The sequence below is a fragment of the Haliotis rubra genome, unplaced genomic scaffold (assembly GCF_003918875.1).
Source record: "Haliotis rubra isolate DU_JTF1 unplaced genomic scaffold, ASM391887v1 Scf456, whole genome shotgun sequence".
Taxonomy (NCBI): domain Eukaryota; kingdom Metazoa; phylum Mollusca; class Gastropoda; order Lepetellida; family Haliotidae; genus Haliotis; species Haliotis rubra.
Genome location: NW_025767142.1, coordinates 102,445 through 122,558, shown reverse-complemented (window position 1 = coordinate 122,558; position 20,114 = coordinate 102,445). Strand labels below are relative to the sequence as shown.

General features: G+C 42.3%; 1 protein-coding gene across 3 annotated transcripts in view; it reads right to left on the bottom strand.

Moving 5' to 3' along the window:
• Nucleotides 1-20,114, bottom strand: part of LOC124290082 (ras-related and estrogen-regulated growth inhibitor-like) — an 89,587-nt gene that overhangs the window by 16,484 nt on the left and 52,989 nt on the right. For all 3 annotated transcript variants that reach the window (XM_046726769.1, XM_046726770.1, XM_046726768.1), the window contains exon 2: nt 18,640-18,834. In XM_046726769.1, coding sequence (XP_046582725.1) covers nt 18,640-18,834 — 195 coding nt within the window. The remainder of the gene's footprint in view (nt 1-18,639; nt 18,835-20,114) is intronic.

The following is a 20,114-nucleotide window of genomic DNA, read 5'->3' as shown; positions in this document are numbered from 1 at the left end:
TCAACAAACGAAAATCCGCATAAAACACAGATATTTGACCTGCAGTAGATATACTTAGGGCTTTCTGATGACATGGTTACCATTAGCTAATATTTCCGCAATTTTCAAAACGCTATTTTCAGCGACTGTTTACTCATTGCTGCGGCGTGTTCCATGTGCATCACTCGGAAGCGATCGTACAAAAATATCATTCGGAATCGTTCGGGTACAAACTTTTTCGAGGTAAAAGTTCAAAAGGTATTTGCGAATGTCAGCTTTCACGATTTGGTAAGCTGTGTTCTGATTAGTCAACTGAAAAGGTTAGCTGACGCGACCTTCTTCTAGGTTTTGTTAGACTCAGTATAAGCAGTGTAACGGATAATACTGAGCCTAACTTTACTTAGACTGGTCATATAATTCCTAAACCACATTGTTTTTCCTCCCTCCCTGCCATTTCAGCAATGTTAAAGCCAATAATGAAGCAAGTCTAGATTTCCCCATGTTAATCTCACTGGGGCTCCTTTTGGATTGACCGCCTCCGTGGTGTAGTGGTTAGAGCGTCTGCCCGGAGAGCGGAAGGTCGCGGGTTCGATCCCCGACCGCGTCATACCAAAAGACATAAAAATATGGTACTTGTTGGTCTGCCTGGCGCTCGGCATTAATGGGTACAACAAGGACTGGTCGGCTCGGAGTCAGTATAATGTGTCTAAGTGGGGTATTCATGCTTCACTGCGGCATGGTATCTCAGTGGACTAGCACTATAAAACCAGCTTAAGTCTGGGCTAGTACAAGCAGCCGCACATACACATACACACGCATGCACGTCGTCATATAAGCGACGACGTTAAACCCATTTCACCTCACCTCACCTCCTTTTGGATTGAAATGGTATTATTTCTTTCCCTCAAACTTACAGACACTAAATGTTAAACTAGTCAGAACCTAGACGTCTGACTGATCATTTGCCTGATTAATGTCGTCCTTATTTATTGATTACTATAAACAGATTACTATGAAGTGATTACTATGCAGTGATTAAGATCTGAGGCAGTGTGCGAATGACAAACCATTGAAATTAACCCGTAATTTGAGGTAATCGCGGGGCGTTGAATATATGGTCTAGATCAATTCAGCAATGCCAGATTGCTTAAATTACATAAAGACAGTGTCTCACAAGGCGCTAAAACAGACAGTCACTGAAAACGGAAGCGAGACTACGCTCTGGTCGCATCCACTCCTGAAAAACGTAAGCGACATCCTCTTTGTACTTATATATTTTGAATATTTAAGGACGTTGTATAATTTAAAATATCAAGTTGATTTGATTTCATTTTGATGAATGTCTATATACCACTAATACCTGCTTAAAGAAGACTGGCTGTTTCTCCAGCATCACAATTTGTACAACGTCGCTATTAGCAATGCCAGATATGCCAAATAAATAAACAATTCCTGGCTAGATAACCTCGTGATTGACATTGAGAACAACGACCAACGGCGTCGTGGTAGCACAGGGTCACTAAACCTGACCAGCCTTAAACGACCAGCATAAACTTGTGGCCTACCTTACCCGGCATTAGCTCTCATACAGCAATAAATGAGTGGGTGAGGTTTTACGCCGCGTACAGCAATATTCCAGCACCAGTGGCACATCAAAAATGGTCTTCACACATTGAACCCATGTGGGGAATCGAACCAGGACCTTCGTAACGAGCGAACGCTTTAACCACTAGGCTACCCCACCGCCCATCATACAACAATAGGTGCACAAGATTTTCAATGCAAATGGCAAACAGCCTCTCGTTTGTCAAATCTGACAAACACAATTCACAGCAACTCCAATTTTCAGGATGGTGCTGTTTCAGGCTGTATATGTATGGTCCAGATTTACGAGGTTTTCTTAAATATTCCTCTATTAACGTAGAGATCGCCAGGACAACCAGATTTCCGAAATAACGGTTAGATTTAAAATTATGCTTTAAATAAACACGTATATTATATATATTTTGACCTTACTGTTGTTTTTCTTGCCTTTTTCAGCTAATCACGGACAGTACCCAATCGACCTCGGTTTATCAATGACTAAATATACATTTCACAAGTTTAGAAAGAACCTTGAACACTCTCAGAATCGGGCGTGTACGTCACATCCGCTTCAACCGTAAAACAATCCATCGGATGCCACTAACACCCGCCATAATGCATAGCCCGTTGACGTAAGTGCGAACAGATATAGCTCTCACACTACAAAACAACCCATTCGTTACAATCACACATCAACAGGGACTAGTTATTAGGAGACTTTGTAAGCATGATCGCCTAATAATATATGGATGTTTTCAAAGACAAACTATATTTTGACGTCCTTTCAAACACCACATCCATTGTGATAATGCCATGAACAGTTCATGTTATTTTTGCGTATCCTCTGCCACAGAAAAACACCTGAATCCTGTTTTCAGCTATAAATATGTCATATTCTTTATAGAGATGGGCGTCGGCGTGTTGACATTGCCAGTGTTGACTGACTGTAAATAGCGAGTTGACGTAACCGGTGGGAACAATCTGATCTCCATAAGAGAAAATCTTGGGATGAAGGTTGATCAGAGAACGATGCAAAACACCTGATGTGTGGGATCCGCAATATAATCCTGGTCAAGGTCCTGCCCTTTAAGCGTATGCATCCCTCAGCCACCAACCCCCACCCTATACAAGCTAGTGACTCGACACAGGAATTAGTACCTGAATTGATTACCCTCGTTAATCAGGACGGTACCTTTCCGCATAAAATCGTGAGGATTATCGACTTATGGATTGAATGTTAATAATTTGGAAATTTATAATAATTTGGTGCCTTTCCCAATAAAATCGTGAGGATTATCGATTCATGGATTGAATGTTAATAACGTGGAAATTTATTATAATTTGGTACCTTTTCGAATAAAATCGTGAGGATTAATTATCGATTTATGAATTGAATGTTAATAAATTGGCACCTTTCCCAATAAAATCGTGAGGATTATCGATTCATGGATTGAATGTTGATAATTTGGAAATTTATAACAATTTGGTGCCTTTCCCAATAAAATCGTCAGGATGATCGATTCATGGATTGAATGTTAATAACGTGGAAATTTATTATAATTTGGTACCTTTTCGAATAAAATCGTGAGGATTAATTATCGATTTATGGATTGAATGTTAATAAATTGGCACCTTTCCCAATAAAATCGTGAGGATTATCGATTCATGGATTGAATGTTGATAATTTGGAAATTTATAATAATTTGGTGCCTTTCCCAATAAAATCGTCAGGATGATCGATTCATGGATTGAATGTTAATAACGTGGAAATTTATTATAATTTGGTACCTTTTCGAATAAAATCGTGAGGATTAATTATCGATTTATGGACTGAATGTTAATAAATTGGAAATTTACTCAGATTATCCCGTTAGTAGGAAGTAGGAATAATGAGTAGGTAGCATAACTGGAATAACAGGTGTTCGGATAAACCAGGTTTCACTGTATATAACTTGCCACTACCCTGGTTGGCCTTGAAAAACACGTAGGAGAATGTCAGTTCATCTGTATCAAGTTCAGTTCCAAATTCCTCAGGCGTGTTTCTGATTCCTCATCCTAGAAATTCGGGGAAGCAATCGATCATGGCCAATTATATGCTTCATTCAGCCAGAGGCCAGTGTCCAGAAGCTGGAATGGACAACGCTCCGTAACCCGGCCTTCTGATAGGTGAGGTCAGGTGAAATTGGGTTTAACGTCGTGCTTGAGAATATTTCGCTCATACGACGACGTGCATGCGTGTGTATGTGTATGTGTGGCTGCTTGTACTAGCCCAGACTGAAGCTGGTTTTATAGTGCTAGCTCACTGAGATACCATGCCGTAGGGAAGCATGAATACCCCACTCAGACACATTATACTGTCTCCGAGCCTACCAGTCCTTGTTGTACCCATTAATGCCGAGAGCCAGGCAGGGACCAACAAGTACCATATTTTAACGCCTTTTGGTATGACGCGGTCGGGGATCGAGCCCGACCTTCCGCTCTCCAGGCGGACGCTTTAACCACTACACCACGGAGGCGGTTTCCTTCTGGTAGGACCAGATGTGAGATATCTGGTAGGACTAACATCTAGTCTCTAAAATGAACATATTTTACAGAAATAAACTGTTCATAAAAGAATAATCATAAAATATAATGAAAAGGAACCCTTTCTTCATTTTCCTGAAACTGTGGAAATCTAGGCTTGCCACATATTCTAGACTTGCATGATCGTTCTTGGCTATATTTGTTTCAGGGTCTGTATGACAGATTAGTCAAAACCTAGTGTGTCTTTTAACAGTCTAAATAAACTTAGGCTCAGTATTATTCGTTACACTGCTTATACTGAGCCTAACAAAAATTCTAGTAGAAGGTCGCGTCAGTTAACCTTTGAGCGACCTATGACCGTCCAATCACATGCGAGACGGCCGAACAGATTTAACCAATCAGACAACGGGTTCGGCTTCGGCGGGACATACAAAATTCCCGGTCACTGACACTGATCTCTCAACAAACGAAAATCCGCATAAAACACAGATATTTGACCTGCAGTAGATATACTTAGGGCTTTCTGATGACATGGTTACCATTAGCTAATATTTCCGCAATTTTCAAAACGCTATTTTCAGCGACTGTTTACTCATTGCTGCGGCGTGTTCCATGTGCATCACTCGGAAGCGATCGTACAGAAAATATCATTCGGAATCGTTCGGGTACAAACTTTTTCGAGGTAAAAGTTCAAAAGGTATTTGCGAATGTCAGCTTTCACGATTTGGTAAGCTGTGTTCTGATTAGTCAACTGAAAAGGTTAGCTGACGCGACCTTCTTCTAGGTTTTGTTAGACTCAGTATAAGCAGTGTAACGGATAATACTGAGCCTAACTTTACTTAGACTGGTCATATAATTCCTAAACCACATTGTTTTTCCTCCCTCCCTGCCATTTCAGCAATGTTAAAGCCAATAATGAAGCAAGTCTAGATTTCCCCATGTTAATCTCACTGGGGCTCCTTTTGGATTGACCGCCTCCGTGGTGTAGTGGTTAGAGCGTCTGCCCGGAGAGCGGAAGGTCGCGGGTTCGATCCCCGACCGCGTCATACCAAAAGACATAAAAATATGGTACTTGTTGGTCTGCCTGGCGCTCGGCATTAATGGGTACAACAAGGACTGGTCGGCTCGGAGTCAGTATAATGTGTCTAAGTGGGGTATTCATGCTTCACTGCGGCATGATATCTCAGTGGACTAGCACTATAAAACCAGCTTAAGTCTGGGCTAGTACAAGCAGCCGCACATACACATACACACGCATGCACGTCGTCATATAAGCGACGACGTTAAACCCATTTCACCTCACCTCACCTCCTTTTGGATTGAAATGGTATTATTTCTTTCCCTCAAACTTACAGACACTAAATGTTAAACTAGTCAGAACCTAGACGTCTGACTGATCATTTGCCTGATTAATGTCGTCCTTATTTATTGATTACTATAAACAGATTACTATGAAGTGATTACTATGCAGTGATTAAGATCTGAGGCAGTGTGCGAATGACAAACCATTGAAATTAACCCGTAATTTGAGGTAATCGCGGGGCCGCACTAGGGTCCGGTTTCACGAAGCAATCTCAGCGAAGCGATCTTCCGACTTTGTACAACATAAAGGTACATGTGAGCTGCGAGTGTTACTGGAAGATCTATAGGTAACGTGGGCGTGCTCGTGGGTTTTACAAAAGTTATATAGGTCTGGGTCTCGTTTCATGAAGCGATCGTAGCGCTAAGACGATCGTAACTTTCATACTTTAACACAGACTGACGAGGATCGTAGCGCTAAGACGATCGTAACTTTCATACTGTAACACAAGACTTACGAGGATCGTAGCGGTAAGACGATAGTTCCTGTCATACTGTAACACAAGACTTACGAGGATCGTAGCGGTAAGACGATCGTTCCTGTCATACTTTAACACAGACTTTCGAGGATCGTAGCGGTAAGACGATCGTTCCTGTCATACTTTAACACAGACTTTCGAGGATCGTAGCGGTAAGACGATCGTTCCTGTCATACTTTAACACAGACTTTCGAGGATCGTAGCGGTAAGTCGATCGTTCCTGTCATACTTTAACACAGACTTTCGAGGATCGTAGCGGTAAGACGCTCGTTTCTGTCAAACGAGGAACGTTGAGCTACGATCACTATGTGGAACGGGGTTTTGGTGCCTTTCAGCGCATGTCAGGAAATCGTTTATCGTTTCCTGGACCAGATTGCTTTTGAAAACTACCGAAAGTAGAGATGAAACACCATGTTGAACCACAAACACTGTGTAAAATTCGGTAGTTACTTCAACGTTTACTTGAGAAGGGTGAGTTGTCTTCGCCGTGTCGACATTTCTGTATCGACTTAATTCGCAATAGATCAATCGCGAGAAAACTGCGGACTATATACGATTCAACTGTCTTTTAATTTAATTTTAATTTAAACTTTATTTTAGGAGTCTAAAACCACAAGTACCCTGATATTTCATCGTTTAAACCATTGCGATAACTTATCGCTGTTACTGTTGATATTCCACTCCAGGAATTCATCGGCCATTATGAACGTGCATTTGAAATGGTAAAAGTGGCACCACTAAAACTCATTATACAAAATAACAGAGTAATTGTGCAAGAAGTCTCAGTATGTTTAGATCAATGTATAATCCTTTGGGAAAAAGAGTGAGTGAGTATGTTTTAGCGTCGTTTTCAGCAATATTCCAGCAATATCACGGCGGGCACCAGAAATGGTCTTTACGCATAGTACCCATGTAGGGAATGGTACCTGGGACTTCAGCGTGACGAGCGAACGCTTTAACCACTAGGCTATCCCACCGCCCTGGTTACTTGATGTCGATGTATATATATGCCACAGGTAATATAGTATTTTGGACATTATGTTTTCTGCGTGTTATTTTTGCCGCAAACAAGGTATTACAATGCTTATTACTTTTAGGAATCCACTGCATACGTTTTTATATCCGTCAGTATATCCTGGACAGTTACAGATTTACCGAGCTACAGTGGCGCTAATTACAACGTCTAGACCACCGAATGTGGGCTTCAGACGGAGCAGGATACTCCCATTTCAGGACAAGGTGAGACTGAGTTATTTTTATGAAAACGGCAGCTGTCCAGACGGGCGTAATGATGAGAAGTAGTTACCGTTTGTCATGACCAAATACCGGCGACAGAACCCTTACTAGTCCGTCTCACAGTCCCTGAACCACATATTTTCCTAGCCCTCCCTGCAATGTTAAGTCCTAAATGAAGCAAGTCTAGATTTCCCCAGGTTCAGGATCTTCCAACTCACTGGGGTTCTTTTTCGAATTAAATGGATTTATTTGTTACTATGTCAATTATCTATATTCAGGGACTAAGCGGTAGTCTAAACCCTTACCATCGTGGGGCTGTGGGGTAGCCTAGTGGTTAAAGCGTTGGCTCGTCACGCCGAAGACCCGGGTTCGATTCCCCACATGGATACAATGTGTGAAACCCATTTCTGATGTATCCCGCCGTGATATTGCTGGAATGTTGCTAAAAGCGGCGTAAAACCATACTCACTCACTTTGCATCATTAGAATAGCAGATTCCATACGACATAAACATGTATGCATGTGATCGTACGTGCCGCGGTAATCGCCATGCAACGAATGGGTGAGTGAGTTTAGTTTTACGCCGCAGCTATATGGCGGCGGTCTGTCAATAATCGAGTCTGGACCAGACAATCAACAACATGAGCGTCGATCTACACAATCGGGAACCGATGACATGTGTCAACCAAGCCAGCGAGCCTGACCACCCGATCCCGTTAGTCGCCTCTTACGACAAGCATGGGTTACTAAAGGTTCATTCTAACCCGGACCTTCACGGGTCGCCATGCAATGAAGAAAGTATACATACGGTTCATCAAGTAATAACAAGATTTTAAATCACTTGGTAAATGAGTCAAATCGTGGCTTTTTTCCCAACAAGAATAAAAATATGTGCAAAGAAATAAGATTCAGCACATTTATCCCGAACTAAGTCCAGTGTAACAAAGATATCACCCGTGTGGTTTGACCCGATACATTATTCCAGATAAAGTGCATAAAAACAGGACAACCTGGTCCAGAGATGACGATGGATGGTTTAAAAAAAGTACTTCCGGAAACCCACGTGATACGTTAGTTTCAGCAGCCATGTTGATGGATGGCCTCTAAGGGACTACTTCCCTGCTGTCTGCGGAAGGAGCGAGAGTTATTCTTACTTAAAGTACGTCCTAGAAAAGACATTTACCTAGAGACAACCATGCATACGCTGTTTGTCTTTTCCTTTTTTACCGATGATTCCGTGACTTACTGAGAGAGAAAAAATACACGGTGACAAAGGTATAGTTTCGATCTTGATTAGGGTCCGGTCATTCATTATGTGGGGTTAACACAGGGAAGGTGACGTGAAATGGGGTTTAACGTCGTGCTTGAGAATATTTCGCTCATATGACGACGTGCATGCATGTGTATGTGTATGTGCGGCTGCTTGTACTAGCCCAGACTGAAGCTGGTTTTATAGTGCTAGCCCACTGAGATACCATGCCGCAGTGAAGCATGAATACCCCACTCAGACACATTATACTGACTCCGAGCCGACCAGTCCTTGTTGTACCCATTAATGCCGAGCGCCAGGCGGGGACCAACAAGTACCATATTTTAACGTCTTTTGGTATGGCGCTGTCGGGGATCGAACCCGCGACCTTCCGCTTTCCGGGCGGACGCTCTAACCCACAGGGAAGGGAAGGAGACCGAATGATACGAGGTGGTTAATCAAATTTAAGCAGTTTACATATGTTGGGAGAGTCTAGATAATATATTGATATCTATTAAAGTATATAGTGCTTTTATTTCATGATTTTCTTTTCACAGCCAGGATCATGAAAAAGACGTACAAATTTGCCAAATAGAAGGGTGCATTTGTGCTTCAAACACTGCTAGTCCAAGGAAAGCGAACGTTAAATCTGTAACAATAAAACATATCACGTTTTTATTATTATTTTCAATAAACATCGTTTTACCTTTTCCCAATGCCATTTATGACACACCTATATGTGACCGCCTCCGTGGTGTAGTGGTTAGAGCGCTCGCCCGGAAAGCGGAAGGTCGCGGGTTCGATCCCCGACCGCGTCATACCAAAAGACGTTAAAATATGGTACTTGTTGGTCCCTGCCTGGCGCTCGGCATTAATGGGTACAACAAGGACTGGTCGGCTCGGAGTCAGTATAATGTGTCTGAGTGGGATATTCATGCTTCACTGCGGCATGGTATCTCAGTGGGCTAGCACTATAAAACCAGCTTCAGTCTGGGCTAGTACAAGCAGCCGCACATATACACCCGCATGCACGTCGTCATATGAGCGAAATATTCTCAAGCACGACGTTAAACCCAATTTCACCTCACCTCACCTCACACCTATATGTGCCTATAGACCGATTCGTGTGATTCATGTGTACCGATATACCTATACTCATGAATCACACTTGGGAAACTCGACCATCTCTGTCTGAATATAATCTGGCGGGTAGGTCAAAGTAATTAATGCACGACGACAAATCTATTAGCGGTTGGCAGGGTAAGTTGTTATCCGAGGTGAGACCACGCCCAGATAGTCTACACTGACTGAGTTTGGTTTTACGCGGCTTTTAGCAATATTCCAGTAATATCACGGCGGGGGACACCAGAAATGGGCTTCACTCATAGATAGTCTAGAACCAGACCCTATTTCCCCTCTATACATAGCTACACGAAGAAGATGCTCTCAGTCTTATCAGTTACATTTAATAGAATTTGAAGTAGTATTTAACAATCCAGCAGGTGAATCTGAAGAGGTTTGTCTAGTTTTACACGGGTCTTATACATTTCGATTGAAAGACATAATTAAAAGGGCTATGACTCATGGACAGATATTAATGACTAATAGTCGTAACCGAGTCAAGTTAACCAAGAGTCCCTAAACCACCATTGACAAAAATCACCGTAAATATTTTGAAAAGTGTTTTGATAGTGACTTACAAACATTGTGTTCAAGTACGTGACTTATATACATAATCAAACATTTTTTCAAAATATTAATGGTGATGTTATAAAATAACCACAGGGTGTATACTTTCTTTTGCACGTCAGTTTAGTATTGCTCATCGTATGTCGGGGTTTGGGTCCTATCACCAAATCATGCATAGAATTTAGTGAACATTGCTATCACTGGTGAGTATTGTGACTTTGCTTATACATTTAAATGATATTCTGACATCTTTTATTCATTTTAAGATGGCAGCAATTTTGTACAAGATAATCAATAATATGATTCATCATATCCTGAATATATTTCGTGATATCCTGACTTATAGAGCAGATACCTGTATTTATCTCTATTCGGGTTATCTGTAATTCATTTGACTGACTGACTGAGTTTGGTTTTACGCCGCTTTTAGCAATATTCCAGCAACATTACGGCGGGGGACACCAGAAATGGGCTTCACACATTGTACCCATGTGGGGATTCGAACCCGGGTCTTCAGCGTGACGGGCCAACGCTTTAAACACTAGGCTACCCCACCGCCCTGTAATTCATTTGAAGATATCTTCAATTCAATTCACGATATCGTATAACATTTTCCAGATATCTCCGAGTTAATTCAAAATATCTTCAAAATAATACAAAATATCAGTAACTGCGAAGAAAATATGCGAAAACTGCTTGCCATAAGACGGGGGACAAGCCTGTGTGTTATAGAACCTGGTATTTCGTCGTGACGAGCGAGAGCATTAACCACTAGGCTACCCCACAACATCAGCTGTAGCAATACAAGGAACATTAATCCGACGTTGTAACATATACATATACTGGCACAGAATCATGATTCATTAACACAGAGAAAAGATTATCCGTTTCACCAAAGTTTCAGCATCCCTCATCGCTTTGCGTGATATTGCTCGAATACTGCTAACTGCGGCGTAAAGTAAATAGAGAATATTATATGAGTGCCCATGTCATACTATGTTTACGACACGAGTGCCTAAATGTTGGTATTTCCCGAGCGAGAACGAGGGGTATATCGATATTTAGGCACGAGTGTCGTAAACATAGTATGGTATGGGCACGAATATAATATTCTGTTTATTACCGAAGTCGTCAAATTGAGGAAAATAACCCAAATCTACTTTCAAACATAGGCTGTCTACCCGCCGTCGCCGCAAGTAGAACGCAACGTTGAACGTCACAGAAGAAACGTGACGTCATAGCATTGTTCATGACGTCACGTCACCATGACAAAGTGATATTTTGCCCTAGGGCATCGTATGAAAAATATGAACCCCGATATGTTCGCCCTCGTAGGTAATAATACTCACTCGCTCACAAGGCATCAAACCAACTTACGCTCTCACCATATCTTCACCTTTCCACATGTTTAGAGAACACACAACGAAAAGAAACCGTTGTGATGTGTTAAACTCCAGTAAACTAGCATTTAGATATCTGACGAAAAAATACGAGATTATATATAACCCTACACCCAAACACTTAATGCGTTGCGAATGTGAGAAGTAGCGACGCGCAGCTGCTGCAGCAAGCAAGATATACGTATACTCACATAGGTAGTGAATGAGAGAAAAACAACATAGGTTCAGGAACATTTCAAACACTGTCGAAACCGTAACGCCGATCACATCAATGAATCAAAACAAGATAACTGACATACTTAGAAATTACGAGTAGGTGCTTTACTGCGCGATATCACCCACAGGGGGCGCCACCTGCTATCCGTAACGACTAAGACAGATGGCCGCCGATACGGGGTTACACGCTGTCGACTAAATCTGGTCTACTCGCTCAAATCGAACAGAATACAACTCTACCTGTAATTCAATACTAGATATCTGGGGATACCTTGAAGTGTATATATACTGTGCGCCACTATCCAGGAGAGACGGACTTCCGGGAACTGAATGGGTGGCTTTTCTGCTACGCAGAAAGATTTGGCAGAATGGATTTGAGTACTTAGCATCAGCCTGGCCTTAGTAAGGTGCTCATCCCACTTTTCCGAATACATTTTACCCACTGCCAGTGATAGGTATATCAGAATGGAAAATGCATTATTCTTCATTTACTAGATTATTAAAGACAAGACCGCGTCATACCAAAAGACGTTAAAATATGGTACTTGTTGGTCCCTGTCTGGCGCTCGGCATTATGGGTACAGCAAGGACTGGTCGACTCGGAGTCAGTATAATGTGTCTGAGTGGGGTATTCATGCTTCTCTGCGACATGGTATCTCAGTGGGCTAGCACTATAAAACCAGCTTAAGTCTGGGCTAGTACAAGCAGCCGCACATACACATACACACGCATGCACGTCGTCATATGAGCGAAATATTCTCAAGCACGACGTTAAACCCAATTTCACCTCACCTCACTAAAGACAAGAATTTTATGGATGTCAACTTCTATATTTTGAGGAACACGACGTTTCACGTGAGTGAGGATATACTCTGACACCTCGTGTTCCTCAAAGAAAGAAGTTGACATCCATAACATTCTTGCCTTAATGTTTAGCACTTGTAAATGCCGTTCAAGACTTTAGATTACTAAACACTTTCGAAACAAGATGTACAACACCGTTTCGGCGTACCGAATTGTATCTGATGTCCCGAAACCTGGACTCAAAATTCCGTGGACCAAACAGGATGTGAGTTAAAGGAGGTATCTTTACTGAAATGCTTACCTGACGTCCAAATATGATATTTCAGCTTGAGAAGAACTGTTTTGATTGGTGGACAAGATCGTGATCCGTGTGATACAGTCGGTTATGACACAGTCATACGTGATGAACTCTATCTCTACATCACGCACGGGCTAACGGCGGACATGCGCATTATGTCAAAGCAATTACGTCATGCCACGTTCAAACTACATTAATGCTCATCTGCACTTAATCAAGAACCCCGGCTATGCACGAGTAAGGTGTGCAGATCGTGTTGCACGTGCTCGTTCTGATCTCGAACTGAGGAGCTGATGATCCACGGACAGAAACGTGGAAATCCCTAAACTTTATCTCCCTCAATATTTGAAATAAGAACTGCAATTTCTTCTTTATATTCCTTATCTCCAGTTTAAAGCTGAATCATTACTGGACTAAAGAACGCATTCAAAAACACAAAATTCATCGACAGCTGGAGGGGTAAATGTGGTATTTTTCCGTGTGAATAATTGTGAATCTTTCCCGAAAAAAGTGAAAGAGCAAACGTTACAAAAATAAATATTCAAATAATGAAATATGATTAATAATTAAATTGGTATAGTCGACAATGAGGCTTTATCTTCGACTACGTGTACGTAAAAAGTACGTAGACGTTTTTTCACGTATAAATTTCAAAATATGTCTGTTAGAAATTATGAGGTCAAAACAGAAGATAAGTTTACATGGCTATTTTTAGCTTCACTTGTTCGGAAAAACGCACTTACCCAGATTTAAAAAAACACATTTATCTGACAAGAAATGTTAAAACGAAACCAGCGCCTTGAGCAAGCACTAGTTGCCTGGATATGCGCTATAGAAATATCGTATAATAATACTAACAAAGGCACTCATTCTGAGCGAAGACATGCGAAGAATAACTGAATATATATGTTGAGCGCTTAGGTGGTTGGTGAAATATTTCATGTATGAATTGTATTGAACACTACAGAAGAGACTGTCGATCACTTAGCAATGAGATGAAAGGTTTACAGTGAACTTTACCTGAAGAGTAAGACGGCAAAAGATGGTCTTCATGCTCTGAGTGAATGAAAGAGGGAGCCGGTGAATTTGTTCCGCCACCTTTAGCACTATTCCAGCAACATCATAGCTAGGAATACCAGAATGCCTCCATACAGTGTACCCATGTGAGGAATCGAACCCGGATCTTCGGCGTTCTGGTGGAACGCTTGAGCCACTGGACTACCCCACCGTCCCTTTGGTCGAGTACATGCCATCGTTTTCTAACGGTACCCCGAGACTTGATTACTTACAGGTCGTTGTGATATAGCTATGGTACTACTAGGAACATTAACAACATTCACTCGTTCATATGGTTCGATTCTGGCATTATCAGACAGGGTTTGCCTGGTCCAGGCACAGTTTTCACACAGCTGTCTGGAACGCAGATACTTTGTGGGGTCCCGACATAAAACACATCTGTAAGTCACAGACATGTAAGTACACAAACAACATATTTTTAAACCCCACACAGATACAACCACCACAGTGAAAACATGTTTTTGTCATAAGCCTAAATACTGACGCAGGCAGATATAGATCACTGACGCCCAAAATAACTCCTCTGACAATCAATCACCGTTTTGAATGTTTCGACATAGTTATAAAAATAGACAATTTCATAACACACAGAATTGGAAAAATATGGAAAAATACGGAAAAAAGGCAAGTCTTAAAGTACACCCATTTTAGATGCTGTGACGAATTTTACACCCTCCGTGAAGTAGACGTGCAAATTTGCGACCAATCTCAGAACGAGACGTGCGAGCTTAGAGACTATTTTCCTGTCAACCTATTACAGTCTCAAACCAAGAGACGGGGGTGTCATGGCCGTAAACTCTCGTTTTAGAATTTCAGTCCGCAGACACTTCTTTAAGTGTTTTCGGGACGCTGCCAATTCCGTGTCATCAGGTGACAAGATGTTTTTCCCCAACCGCCTTGGGGCAATATCGGTGGCGAGAATTGATGAGCTGGGTACATACATAAACAAGGTTTGTTTGGGGAATTAGTTTAGGAGTATTCTGGTTCTGATGTTAATACCCTTAGCAACAATAACACAACTTATTATTGGATCTTTTAAGAGCACACGTGGGTTGCAGTGGCTTGTGTGTCAAGAAAGTTTTCGAAGAACGTAGTTTGCGTGAGATATGTAATATTGTTTTACGCCGCACCAAGTCAGGGTCCAAATATATCGGTTTTTAAAGTTTCCGTTCATCTTTTACATAAGTTATGTAATGTTCAAAGTCAGACTATATTCCGTGATGTATTCTTATCTGAACTGATTGTAAAAGTGAACATTTGTATTGTTAAAAAGAAACGGTGAGTGAGTGAGTGAGTGAGTGTGTGTGTGTGTGTGTGTGTGTGAGTGAGTGAGAGTGAGTGCGTGGATGGGTGAGTGAGTAGTCGAGTGAGTGGGTGGGTAGTTCAATGAGTGAGTGAGTGGGTGGGGTTGGTTGAGTGAGTGAGTGAGTGTGAGTGGGTTGGTGGTTGAAATGAGTGAGTGGGCGAGTGGGTGAGTGCGTGAGTGAGTGGTTTGGTGAATGAGTGGGTGGGAGGGTGGGTATGAGTGAGTGAGTGAGTGAGCGGGCGAGCGCGTGGGTGGGTGATGATGAATGAGTGAGTGAGCGGGCGAGCGCGTGGGTGGTGATGTGAGTGAGTGAGTGAGTGTGTGGTATGAATGGGGGTGGGCGGTGGTGGGGGTGGGGTGGGTGTGGGTGAGTGAGTGGGTGAGTGAGTGGGTGGGTGACCGAACTTATACAGGAACACTCAAACCGACCAGCAAGATCCTCATGGGCTACAAATGGAATATTCTTGAAAGGGACGTGGAACCATTTTTAACTCCACAACCACAATACAGAGGTGTCGCTTACAGTGGTGTGTTCAACAGATCTTGTGGTATTGCTTCAAGCTAAAAGTAACATGACAGCTCTGGCGGTGAGGATTTATCTGTTCGAGATGACTGTTAGGTAAATAGTACCGGTTCTGACCCCCAGCAGTAAGTGTCACGTGGTTTACATAGGGGGGCTAAGTAGATTTGTCGGCCTATGTGAGATAAACTGAAGTAAGAGCTCCGAGGAAAAGATCCAGACACCTACAAACAACAGATATGTGAGATTGTGGCACCTCGAGTGGCTACAGCATTGCCAACCGATGTTAAACAATACTCAGTCATATTGTACACTATGTTTTGTAACTTGGATCTTAGTTAACGCGGGGCGGTGGGGCAGCCTAATGGTTAAAGCTAGACTAACGCTTAGTCTCTGAATATGTATATAATTTCGATAGTAACAAACAATCCCTTTAATTTGAAAAGGAGGTGAGGTGAGGTGAAATCTGGTTTTACGTCGTGCTTGAGAATATTTCGCTCATATGACGACGTGCATGCGTGTGTATGTGTATGTGCGGCTGCTTGTACTAGCCCAGACTGAAGCTGGTTTTATAGTGCTAGCCCACTAGAGATACCATGCGGCAGTAAAGCATGAATACTCCACTCAGACACATTATACTGACTCCGAGCCGACCAGTCCTTGTTGTACCCATTAATGCCGAGCGCCAGGCAGGGACCAACAAGTACCATATTTTAACGTCTTTTGGTATGACGCGGTCGGGGATCGAACCCGCGACCTTCCGCTCTCCGGGCGGACGCTCTAACCACTACACCTGGGAGGCGGTCCAATTTTAAAAGGAGCCCCAGTGAGGTGGTTTGCTTCATTTAAGGCTTTAGCACTGCATGAGTTTTAGTTTTACGCCGCTTTTAGCAATATTCCAGCAATATCATGGCGGGGGACACCAGAAATGGGCTTTACACATTGTACCCATGTAGGGAATCGGGTCTTCAGCTTGATGAGCGAACGCTTTAACCACTAGGCTACCCCACCGCCCCCTTTAGCACTGCAGGTAGGGCAAGGCAGTAGAGAAAATAATGCGGTTCAGGGACTATGACACCGACTCGGTTAAGGCGTTCGCTCGTCACTTAGAAGACCCGGGTTCGATTCCAAAAAACGGGTACAGTGCGTGAAGCAAATTTCTGGTGTCCCCCGCCGTGATATTGCTAGAATATTGCTAAATGCGACGTAGAACGCAACTCACTCGCTTGGTTGACGCAACAATTTAATCAGCAATACTTCAGCGATATGACGGCGTTTTGTAAACAATCGAATTTGGGCCAGACAATCCAGGGATTAAACTCAAGGGCATCGATACTGACATACAATGACATGTATCAACCAAGTCAGCGAGCCTGACCCAAAATATCGGTAGTATGGGCTGCTGAAGATCAAATCTAACCCGGATCTTCACCTAATCGCCAGCACACAAAGTCAGAGAGCAACTGAGAGTCTGGGTTCAAATTCCGGGACCCAACCTAACAAAAGTACTAGAATCTGTATTTTACTGAGAAAGTGTAATCCCAAACTTAACATATGTTACAGCGATCCCGTTAGTCGCCTCTTACGACAAGCAATTGGGCTGCTGAAGATCAAATCTAACCCGGATCTTCACCTAATCGCCAGCACACAAAGTCAGAGAGCAACTGAGAGTCTGGGTTCAAATTCCGGGACCCAACCTAACAGTACTAGAATCTGTATTTTACTGAGAAAGTGTAATCCCAAACTTAACATATGTTACAGCGATCCCGTTAGTCGCCTTTTACGACAAGCAATTGGGCTGCTGAAGATCAATTCTAACCCGGATCTTCACGTGTTGCCCAGTAAGCAACCATATGTTTTATTCATTTTCATCATTTCTGTTCCTGTGCTCGTTGTGGGCACTAAACATATTCATGAAATAAACAGATTTGCTATTAATATTCCTAAGAGTGCACTCCTGGCAAGGGAGATATATTTGAACCGTGTCATCATGACCTGTCCGCGATATCTGAGCTCCACTAAATGAGTCTCATGAAGTTGTTTTATGTTGGCCATCATGACGAAACTAATCGAGTTTTTATTTGTATTGATATTTCTTCAAGTCTCTTAAAAGACATTTTAAGTTCATATTCATGTCAGATCCAGCGTCCGTCTATGTTTGAATATGTAGATACAATCGTTACACGGATATACTGACATTTTCTGTGGAGTTACTTAGCGAGTTCAACGCAGCATCGGCGATCTTGCCCTTCACTTTGGGGATGAGACGTTGAGTATCTTCATAGCGGTAACAGGGGCGGTGGTAGCCTAATGGTTAAAGCGTAGGCTCGTCACCCTGACGACCCGGGTTCGAATCCCCACATGAGCACAATGTGTGAAGCCCATTTATGGTGTCCCCCGCCGTGATACTGCTGGAATATTGCTAAAAGCGGCGTAAAACCCAACTCACTCACCCATAGCGGTAACGTGATGGCGCGTTACGCCTCATGCCCGGGTTCGATTCCTCGCATGGTAATAAAGTGTGACTTCACTGTTCTGATATTGTTGGAATGTCCAATGAGATAGTTGTTGCTAGGCAACAGAAACTGAGTCTCCAGCCAGCAGACGTTACGATATTTCGATAATCTGCTGTAAACGCTACATTCAGCATTATTCCAGCTATGTAACGGCGATCTGTAAAACATTGTCCGTCTGTCAAGTGATTGACATCATAAACAGCGATCTGCGCAGCTGGAATACGATGATGTTCAACCCAAGTCAGCGGGCCTGACCCGATCCCACTAATCGCCTCTTATTACAAGCATGGGTTGCCGAAGACCAAATCTGACCCCTATCTTGGGGGCAGATGATCCACATGTAATGGGCAATTCCTTCACCACAAAGAGGTTAGACGACGGTGTTTAAATGAGGCAAAACTCACCTGTCTTCCCTACTCCGGGCGTTCCCAGGATGACCAGACGACAATGGCCGTCTTTGGAGTCGCCATTAGGCGGTTTCAGTCTGGTACCATTCATCTTGTTGCGCTTCTCTTCCACGGAGTGCCGTCTGAGGACGTTCAGATAGCCAGACGACACTTTCAGGCTGTCGTGCTCCTTTTTGGCGGGAAACGTCACACCTGTAACAGACGAAACACAGATAAGATAACAATCCTGAAAGTAGGTATCAAGTCCAACTAACATGCCCTTGAAGCATTTCAATCTGCATATTACGAGGTTCAGTCAAAAAGTACTCGGCCTCACCTAGAAAATGATACAAATGCAGCTGTTCTATGTTATATTTTTCTACATGGTATCTGGCAACCTCAAGCAAATTGGTTTGCTATGTTCTAGCCTATGTACCCCCCAAAAACGCAAAATCTGCAATAAATGCATCACAAACTTTAGGAAACAAAATATGCGAAAAACATTTTGTGTGTATGATATAGGTAGAAGTTCGCTAGACTTAAACATAGATATTAAAGTGCATAAAAAAGCAATTTAAAATTACAATCGCTTGTTAAAGTGACTCCCTCCTTCATGTTACTGAAAGAGCTTGTTTTGGAGACACTGCGCATGCCCAGCCTCTCTCAGATGACGTAATCATAAGTACATAACGTATTCTAATGTTTTCACTTATTCATACATGATGCCAAGGGTTCAAACTAAATACTAAATGGTCACACAAGTGTCAGCTCTCAATATATTGTAAACAGGACCAGCTTGAATATCTGAACACAATGTTTTTGAAAGACTTAAATGGGGGTGTTATAAACAGGACCAGCTTAAAATCTGCCCTCGTTTTTGAAAGACTCGTCTAAATATAAATCAAACAGTCCAAATCTTTGAACGTGGATTATGACGGGAAGTCATCAGATACTGTACTGAACATATGATATCATCTGAGGGCATACCATTATCAAATAGGTACCAAATGGCAGATCATTTACCATTTTCTGCATTGTTTTTAGAAATAGTATACCCCAATGTGTTATGATGACTAATATCTCGTTAACCGCATTAACCACATATGTGAAATTTTGGATATGACTTTGCTAATGATTCCTTCAAAATAAAATGGAAGCTTTTCAAACCTTGGACATCGAGAATACAGTTAGGCCGAGTACCTTTTGACCGACCCTAGTACATACCCATGGTCAATTGCTTGCCAAACAAACAAAACGTTGCTTGGCAATACCAAACAAACAAAACCTTACTTGGCAATACCAACCAAACAAAAACTATCAAAAAAATACGTAAACCTAATTTATTGCTTGTAAAAATGGATACCCCGCACAACCGACTTTAAAGCCGCTTATTCTAATCTAAAAGTTGCAACTTATAAGCAACTTCAGGTCTAAACTATTTTTCAATTCCTTTACATTGTATGAGGTCGTGTTCGTTTACGCCAGTCTTAGCC